Genomic DNA, 10,169 nt, shown 5'->3' with positions numbered 1-10,169 from the left:
GAAAATGCTGAGAATGTATGACACAGAATTTTTTTGATTGACATTACTCAATGAAAAATTAGCGAAAACTTTGATTACAAACTCAGAAAAGTAATTGACCGTATTGACTTGTAAAAATACATGATTTGACCATAACACTTTGATTTTGATAATTGATGACAGGCTTAAAAAATTCAAAGTTTAAAGCATGAAACATCGTATAAACAAATAAATAGGCCAGTATATAGCCTCTCGCACAGTCATTTTTTCGAGGTCTTAACAATTTTTTCCATGTTTTTCTCAGTTGGTCTTCTATTTTTTCATAGTCATAATTACAGTCTTGCAGTCTTTATTATTGATTACAAAGGGTGATCAAGATTTATTTCCGCAACTAAGTTCCAGACTTTATGGGCTTTTAAATGCCCGTTAAGAGATAATAGAGGTCGTATCTGCGTTTCCGATTCATCTTAGACACAATTTTCACTTTTTAAGGAAGCAGGTCACTAGTGTCTAGTGTCTATGAAGTGTGAAGTAGCTACAATAAGAACCAGCCTCAAGAATGCCTTCAATTAGTCGATTATGCAACTTTCAATGCGCTTGTTTCCCTCGCTTACATCGCATGAGTTTGTGCCTTCCGGCAGCTTGTGAGGTTTAACAAAAAAAAAAATTCTACGTTAGGCAACTTGATTTCATATTGCGTTTCATGAAATTGATATTCGCTGAATTGGTGAAAAGAGTATTTCAATTCAAATGGTCAGTTTGACACAGGCAAATTCGGAAGCTACTCAGCACTGCTGACTAAAATTTTGTCGCTACGATATGATCATTTTTTTCCCACTGAAATACCTTACGATTTCATTGTCACCAAGTTTTACTCTTTGATGAATAAATAGGTAATATTAATCTTAAAAATATATTTCTAATGAATATACGACGAAACTACCGGCACATTTTTCTTGATTGTGGTTTAAAATTGCTGCTTTTACGGTAACTTTTCGCGTGAGGCAATACCTTTTTGCAGAATTTTCAGAAAAGTATCATTGAAAATTCCGACAAAATCACCCTAAATTTTGCGCAATAACGTTGATCAGTCATTCTTCGAGATGATAAAACGTGTCAGAAAATGTGTAAACTGAGATAAATGGTTATGTATATAGTTTTCCCATTTTTATCGAGATTTATGAAGATGCATAGTGTTCAAGTAGAATGCTATCTATTTAAAAGTCTCAAAAGGTCCCATCAAATCAACAATTTCTTTAAGCAAAACAAGATGTTAAAATATGTTCTAGAATTTTTTTGTTAGGTTTCATGAATGTAAACCTGGGCAGTATATCGGTTTCTTGGCCAAGGAGCTAAAACATTCGCGGTATTGCAACCGTGACACTGTGGATCGAGTCAATCAGACAGGTCGAACATGAAATTTTTGACTAAAATTACAAATTTTGATGTTTATTGCGTCACATTTTAAACTTCAAGGGGTGCCTCTAAGGCCTTGTCTCCACAAGACGTTTTATAGGATTTGTCCCAGGGAAAAATCTCCCTTGCGAAGTTGAGAAAAATATTGAGTTAGTCAAAACTAATCACAGTGCCAACTAAGAGTCATAGTGGAGTCCCAAAAACGACTTCAACAGAAAAAGGAGGAATTTTTGTTTTGCTGCTTATCGTTAAAAAAGCCCAGAAGTTTCATTACTGCAATTCGAACTTGGAAAAAATCCCGTGAAACATCCCGTGGAGACATGTCCTTGAAGGAAATTTCACAAGGAAACCATTGGAGCCACTTTTACAGACAGTCTTGTATAAACGGAGTTTTGAGCGTTTAAAGTCTCCGAATATTGTCCGACATCTCATATTGACTCGATCCAATGTGCGGCATCACGGAGAAAAAACCCTCGTGCGTGGGACCCGAAGTTTAGGTCATATGGATCTCTGAAGTTTTCGGATTGAGCATCTGAACACTTTAGGTCCAGCTCCTGAGGTTCGGACGACACATCTGAAACTTCAGTTCTTACATTTGAAGTACTTCAGTACTTACATCTGAAGTACTTCAGATGTGAGAACCGAAGTTGTTCGGATGTGAAAACCGAAGTACTTCAGATGTAAGAACTGAAGTTTCAGATGTGTGATCCAAACCTCAGTAGCTGGACCTAAAGTGTTCAGATGCTCAATTCGAAAACTTCAGAGATCTATATGACCTAAACTTCGGGTCCCACGCACCAAGTTTTATTCTCCGTGCAGAAGGACGGTAATGAAATTAGACTCGATAGTGGGAACGGAGAGTATATTTTTAGAGATCTATCTCGATGGCACCTCCGTTGGTGTTGGGGGTGTTGACGGTCTGGAAGGAGACGCCCCCGCGGCCGACGTTGATGCACCGGAAACCGGATGACGGCCACGTTGATGATAGCCGCCTCCGGGCAGGTCTGGAACCCGTCGCTCGTCAGGCGCACGTCCCGCTGCTGCAGGCAGGCCGCAGTCGTTATCGGCACCAGGATCGGGATGCACGGGAAGGGTGGTGGATTCCGTCCTGGTCGTGCAAATAAAGGCAATGGCATTATGAACGTTCGAAGTTTGCCCATGCCCCTCCCCCCCCCCCCCAAGAAAGAAGAAAAAAGTGTGAAATGAAATGTCCAATTTGCCATGGAAAATATTAGAAGGACGTTCTCAATGACGTTCCTAATATTAGTGGACTTAAATGGAGGAAAAGAAAGAAGAAAAAAGTGTAAAATGAAATGTCCAATTTGCCATGGAAAATATTAGAAGGACGTTCTCAATGACGTTCCTATTATTAATGGACTTAAATGGAGGAAAAGCGGTGTTGCCATCTTGTGAAATCGCCACTGGTCGCTTATTACAAATATGAAAAAAGAAATCAGGGTTGCGGTAGTCCTGATGGTCTCAGAAAAGTATCACGCAAGGAAAAAATCACTTTCCAAAAACTGTCATCAAAAAAAATCCATGCATTTTTTGGAAAATTAACAATGTCGCGATGAAAATCGGTTATTGTTTACTTCACCGGTGCAATGGGTGACGCTGGAATGAAGTAAAGACGTAGGAGGAACAGGCAAATCCCCCTTCATGGGCATCGCAATTATCGCATGCAATGAACAAGAAGCGAATTTCATTATAACGCCTGGATACAACTATTCGAGCTCTTAGGATGTCCGCATTGCATACGCTCGGAGATGAAGGCGTTTTAGCTTGGTTCTCCAGGCATTCACCGCGTCACCCGCGGTTCGGCGCATAGTGGATCGAGTCAATGAGAGAGGTCGGACAAAATTTGGAAACTTTAAACGCTTATAGCTCCGTTTATACAAAATGTTGAGGTTCTAAAAGTGGTTCCATTGGTTTCCTCGTAAAATTATCTTCCATAGACACCCCTTGAAATGTAAAATGTGACGAAATAAACAAATAAAATTTGCAGTTCTCGCTAAAAATTCATGTCCGACCTCTCTTATTGACTCGGTCCACTGTGTGGCGGGCTGTATTTCGACTTTCGAGGATCTCCAATGACAGGGCGCATTCCATCCTTCGTGTACACTACGAAGATATCTGTTAGGCACTTCTTGCTCGTCAAGTCACGTTCAGCACATCGCTAAAACAAAAGGTTCTCTTATCCTACGCAGGTGTGCAACTATTCTTGCGTAGTGGATGTTTTTGTGGTATAAACGGAGGATTGAAAGCGCTCTGGCATTTTAGATTCTCGCATAACAACACGCTACTGCTGCGCCGCGTATCTGACGCGTACTGCCGTGCTGCCAGCGCTAAAAGCGCATTGGCGCCTACAAACCTAAGGGGATACTTCAATCATTGCGCAATGCGTGAAGGTTTGTAGGCGCCAGCGCGCGTCCCGCGCCGTACCACGGCGCGGCGCCTCAAGCAACTATTTCACAACAAGGGTGTTTTACAGTATCACACAAAATTGAAGGCGCTTCAACATATTACAAATGACAAGCATCCTTTAAGAGTGTAGAACTTTCATCGCAAAATAAATCAAGATACTACGGCACAAAAAGAGAGCGGTAGTCCAGGAACTCACTAAGTCCTAGCATCCGTATTTAATAACATTTAGCATAATAACTGATTTCCATTACGAGGAAAAATTGACTGGATTTAGGCAGAAACATTCTAGAGTATACCGTCAAGGAGATTATATTTTTAATCAAGAATAAATTCGCTGAATGAAAGCGGGTTTCTGCTTAATGTGAGTGATTGTTCTCTTCATACAAGCATCTTTTCTTCTTGAAACAAGCATAATTTTCCGAGCGTTACCATGAAATTCGTATTAGCTTATCATTCTTTGCGCGCGATACTACTGGATAAGGATTTGCTCGTTCCTCTTACACCTTTATTTAATTTAAGCGTCGCCCATTGCACCGATGAATCAAATTATTACTGATTTTTATCGCAACATTATCAAGTTTCCGAAAAATTCTTCGATTGTTCAAATGTATTAAATCGTTGCCCTTCTAAAATATGGGCTAGGGCTTTACACTCCTAGACATAAAAACAACGAATGCGGCAAAGTCGAAGCTGCCTAAGTCCAAACTTTGCTGAATCAAGTCTAATCTCGTTGTAAGCACGAAGCAATTAAATGAAGATCTTACGGGGGGTTTGGAGGACAAGGCGCATGAGTTCAATTCCTGCTATTTCTGGAAATACGTGTTTGAAGTTTCATAATTACATGGACCCTTAAGGAGGAGAGGAAGTTCAAACTGCATAGAGAAAAAAAAGGAGGTGTTTGCATTTCGGGCATCTTGGAATTTTTTTGATGATGTAGGTCGGTACAGCGACTTTTATCATCGATTTTCTTGGAAATGGTGTAATTTATGGAAAAAAGTCATTCTATAAAAAGTGCTTGAAATTATATCATGAGTTGATTTAAGCAAAAAAATGGGACATTATGGTCCATGTTTCATACTTCGAATCCCGGATTTCGCTGGCCAGGTTGCACCGACCTACGTCACAGGGTAAATAAACCTCAAGATGCAAACACCTTCTATATTTTCTCTATGTTCAAAGTGGCTCTTTGATGCTTAAAAAATTGAAATCCGGGACCAAATTTTTTACAGGCTATTCATTAAGACTAGTTTTACTTGAAATGATTAGTACCTATATGTATCTCAATTATTCAAAAACTGCACTTGTGCGCCTTGTCCTCCGAGCCCATCATATGTGACATCTTACTAGCGAATCATGTATCTCAATTATTTCAAAAACTGCACTTGTGCACCTTGTCCTCCAAGCCCCTCATAATATGTGACATCGTATTAGCGAATCTGGTAGATATTTTCAATTGTAGTGCCTACCTGTAAACATGCCGCTCACTATTTGCCTGCCACCAATAAGTAACGTAGCGCGAACTCCTGTGTCCTCCGGCATCGGCGTTAACATCACACAAACTGAAACGCACATTCAAAGAGACAGAATACCCACCTCATAATTATAAAGACACCTCGATTTACGAATTAAGTAGCATTTCATAGCTATTAATTTTATTTTTTAATGAAAAGAACTAATCCTGTCATGCCTTTTAAAATTTTTGCCTGAGGTTTGTTTTGATGGAGCGGTATATCCTATAAAACTTCAAAAATAATGCCTCCAGAGTTATTATGAAAATCAGAGAGTTATCGCATTACACTGGGGGAAAAAACACATTGGATCTAGAGTCCAGACTCTTAAAAACATCGACAAGAAAAAATACTCTTGATTCAATCGGATTTTTGCTTAAATCAAGAACCAAGCCTCTTAATTTGAGCGTATTGCCTTTTGATGTAAGCTTAAATCTGATTGAATCAAGAGAATTTTTCCTGTCAACGTTTTCAAGAGTCTGGACTCTAGATCCGCAATGCGTGTTTTTTTTCCAGTGTACTCTTCCGTGCCAAGGGAGAACGCCGTATGATACCCTCAGAGTCTGCCGAATAGTCTTTGCTAAAATGAGAATTTTCAGGGATATCTGTGAGTATTTTTCCTCCAGTTTTTCATCGAATCGTATTCGTAAACAGAAATAAATTATCTGACAATTTCAAGAGAAAATTTTCATAACTCTCTTTAAAAATGAACATTTTACTGGAGGAAATTTGTCAACTCTCGAATGTTTAAACGGCATTTTTCCTTCATGACAGAGCTTTTCAATGATCCTCATAATGCAACATTTGCTTTCGATTTTGATTTCTGCCTGAAAGATCCCCACCAGAGATTTTTCTGCGTACCTATGAGTTCTATTTTCTCCATTAATGTCTGTAATCGTGCTACGACTTCAGAGATTTGAAATTAATATTTTAAACTGTGATTTCCCATTTAAGTTAAACGGATCTCAAACATTTAGACATCAAGAAAAAGCCAGGAACTTACCACTGTTACCAAGTGCTCCAACCATTGCACAATCCATTGTCTCGGCCTCCCTTTTGTCAGGGACGCGCGCTGCCTCAGTGAATTCATTGATCCCAAGAATGAGGTACATTCCAATTCCTGGTTATAATCAAGGTAAAACCTTAATCACATAAACAGTAAATTTCGTTGATCTGAATAATGAGGAACCAGTCGTTGAAGAACAATCCTCTCCTATTTGGTCAGTAATTTTACTATGTATCAAAAGTTTAACTGAAATCAACTCTGCCGCTTGGAAGCCTTGGTGACGAACTCCAACATGTCCTAATTGCGAGAAATTTCAGTTTTCGATTCTAAACTTTTCGTCTTAATTGCATGGATCTATTATGATCCTAAAGATCAGTCGTGTCAGACGAGAAATGTTTGATATTGATTGAATCTAAACTACCCAAAGAGATCTCTAGGAATGGAAATTTTGTCAGTTTTTATTGTTGACCTCGAAAAAATGACATAATAACATAATCAGGTACAAAGTTTATAAGAAGGAACGAGAAAGACTCTCTAAATCTGTCATAGCAGAAGATAGTGAAACCAACTTCAAAGGCTCAAGAATCGAGGTAATACATCAGAATGTACAAAAATCAACTGTTGAATTTTATTAGTACGACATTTATAAATTCGTATGACATTCATATTATATTCATATTTTGTAATTAAAAATAATTTATATTTCACTATATGAAAAATTCACTTCTAAGGATTAGGTCCTGTTAATTGTGGACGAGCCTGTCCTGTCGTCATCTAAGGACACTTAAAAACGAGGTCTCCGTAAAGCTTAAATTCACACTTCAATTCACAGGTCAATCGTGAGGAACTGATCGAGTATATACTGCAATTGCCAATGAGTATTTTTTTGTAGAGACGACATATGAGCTTTGCAGTGCTGCTCAGATCGTGCAACCAAGTTTTTAATTTTTAGTAAACAGAGCAAACACAGACAGAGCTTGGTCCTTTTAACAGAAATACAAAAAAAAAAATGATACAGGGAAAAATGTTGGGGGAAATTTTAAAGAGCCTCAATATTATTCATAATCGATTTAACAAATGTTGTCCGGAAAAAAATTGAAAATGGTAAAAAGAGAACTCTAGAAAAACTGTAAAAATTTGTGTTTTCAGAGAACCCTTTTTTTCGCATTTTTAAAGGTTTAACTAAAGTTTGAACAAGGTAAAATTTAAGTGAAATTTTTTTCAAAAACTCTCAAAACATCTACTGTAATTTTGAACACCTAAATTGCGTGTTTGTAAAACTAACTTAAAAAAACTTTGAAAAAAATAGTAGCATTTTTTAAAACACTTGTTCAGGTAAATTTCGCTAAAAGTAAATTCTATTCAAAAATATCAAAAGGTTTTCCAAACCATACCTCTAACAATTTTTAAACCGGAATTACACTATGCTATGTAACTACCGTTGTTACTTGAGTGGCTTCGAATGATACACCAAGTAGCACAATCCGAGCCAGTGGCCTCGATAAGCTTATTAGCCTCGATAATTGTACCTTTTTTTATTTTTGGAGGGCAAACATAAAAAATTATCAGGGACTTGCAAAAAATTATGTAAATTTACCGTCACGGACCCCCGCCCCCGTGAAGAATTCCTAGCTACGCCATTGATCCAAGCAGCGTGGTAAAGCTCATAAGTTGTTCTTACAAATCTCATTCGTCTCGTGTGTGTGAATCCTGAACTTTTTCGTCCGTGTGAATCGCGCAGCGGTAGCCTCCGTTCTCAAGGTGCAAAATGCTCGGCGTGATGCGATCGTAAACCAATATACACATCAAACACTCACCTAAAATATGAAGTGTGGAGACGGCCGAGGAGTTGCGAAACATGGCGAAGTCGTGGGTTCCCGCGGTTTTTTCGCGAGTGAGCGCCCGATGGAATCGCGCGTCGGGTCCCGAGAACGTCCTCGCCCGGGCTCATATGGACGCTTTTTCGCTAAAAGGTACTATGTCTCACGCAAAACCCTATGCACGTAGTTCTTTTTGGCATAAATATGTCCGTATCATTTTTTCGCGACCCGCGCATCCTCCGCGAACAATGGCTCAATTATTGCAATTACCCTGCAGCCGAGTCTCTGCGTTTTGAAACCGAAACTATTTCAATTACCCTCTCGTTGGAGGACGCTGCACCGTGCGCAGTCGGGTCATTTCGTCGTTTTTTTACGAAGAAACGTAACTTCATTCCAATGCTGCCAAGTTTCCTGTCGCAAATTATGTTTTTACGAGGAAAATCTTGGGAATTTCCGACTGAAAATTGGACTACATTTTGCAATTTGGAACTATAAATTCTAGCCCGGTTTAAAAAGAACGTATGTACCATTAGTTCCCCTGTGCACATGAGTGTTTTTTCAGATGAGCCAAAATTTATAGGTCCAAATTGCAAAATGCAGTCCAATTTCACTGATTTTTCCTCTGCTCTCATGCAAAAATCAAAAAAATTCCGGACGGAAATTTCCCAGGTATATTATTGTAGAAAATCGAATTGTTTGAGTCAATTTTGCAACCTTGGAATGGAGTTACGTTCCACCGTACGGGAGACGACGATTTCCGAGGAACTGAACAGTTATCGTACGCAGGAGGGCGGTACCCGAGCAGCAGTGATCATGATAAATCGCTATTTATCGGTAGGTTATCGCGATTATATTGGTAGCAATTTATCGCGATATTATTGAATTGAAGATGCGAGATATGGTGATTAAATCGCTACACATCGCAATTTTTGGTTCGATTAAATCGCGATCAATTTGCGTTGTTGAAATCGAAATGAAATTGCCAATCGCGATTTTATCGCGATAAGATCGAATATAATCGCCCAGATGTTGTTCATTGAGCGATTTAATCGCCGATAAAATCGCAATGTATCGCGATATTTCGACAAAGAAACTAAGTAATAAACTAAATAACGGTAACCCACAAGAGACCCCATAGTTAACCCATCGTTTTCTACCTCAGTCTATGACAATCACCCTTTTCAACCGATAAGGTTGCTCAATTTCCCCGTCGTCTTCTTTGTCTATCAATTTGTCCATAAATTTCTAAAAACGCCGCAGCCGCCTGTAACTTATGAACTTGGAAGTATTTTATATTGATTTTTTAAACATATTTAATCAATATTTTGGGCCAATTTCGTTAGTCACAGAATCACGTGCCCAGTTTCTATGTTGAATATTAAAGGAGGTTTTGCCCTTTGAAAAAATCTGTGTGACCAAAGTGCGAAACTATGTACCGCCATGACTATATGTTTCAAAATTTCTGCTCTTATTTCACTTTTTCGAACAAAAAAGGGGCCAGCTTTATAGCTTGAAACGTATACCGAATATTTTTCTATCATAGAAGTAGAATCAATGAGGTTTTCAAGAAATTATGTCGACTAGTTTTCCGAGGAAAGTGTGACAAGAAATCCGTAACGTTACACACAAAGATATGTTGTTTCGCACTTTGGCCATCAATAAGACGTATGAGAGTATTGTACATGCTATGGTTTTTTACACCTTGGATTCACTAATTAGTGATGCACATATTTTCATTGATTGCCCGACCTGAAACCCGAATGGAACCAAGGTGGAAGAAATCTTGGAATGCACCGCCGCTGTGGATGACGTTAAAGGCCGCGGTTTTCAAGGACATTACCTTGAATGATGATAAAAACTCAAGGAGGATTTTTATCATCTAAAACAATAATGAATAGATCAAGTATCTTGATAAGTATCATAATTGCGTTTATATTTACAAGATCTAAGGATTCAATTCTTTAAGATTAATGATCGCAATCTAGATTTAATATGAGCAATCATAATGGTATCTTC

The 10,169-nt window shown here is 38.6% G+C and overlaps 1 protein-coding gene across 1 annotated transcript; it reads right to left on the bottom strand.

The window, feature by feature from the left end:
* Positions 1–2,003: 2,003 nt before the first annotated feature.
* Positions 2,004–8,219, bottom strand: LOC140223810 (uncharacterized). Its single transcript, XM_072302099.1, has 4 exons — positions 8,151–8,219; positions 6,331–6,447; positions 5,286–5,378; positions 2,004–2,503 (listed from the first exon to the last, which is right to left on the bottom strand). Exons 1-4 carry the CDS (start codon positions 8,191–8,193, stop codon positions 2,172–2,174), a joined length of 585 nt encoding a protein of 194 aa, XP_072158200.1. The 5' UTR covers positions 8,194–8,219; the 3' UTR covers positions 2,004–2,171.
* Between the last annotated feature and the right edge of the window lie 1,950 nt (positions 8,220–10,169).

This window comes from Bemisia tabaci, chromosome 7 (assembly GCF_918797505.1).
Source record: "Bemisia tabaci chromosome 7, PGI_BMITA_v3".
In the NCBI taxonomy this organism is placed as follows: domain Eukaryota; kingdom Metazoa; phylum Arthropoda; class Insecta; order Hemiptera; family Aleyrodidae; genus Bemisia; species Bemisia tabaci.
Note: the sequence above shows the minus strand (reverse complement) of the source record. Positions and strands in the feature narration are given on the sequence as shown.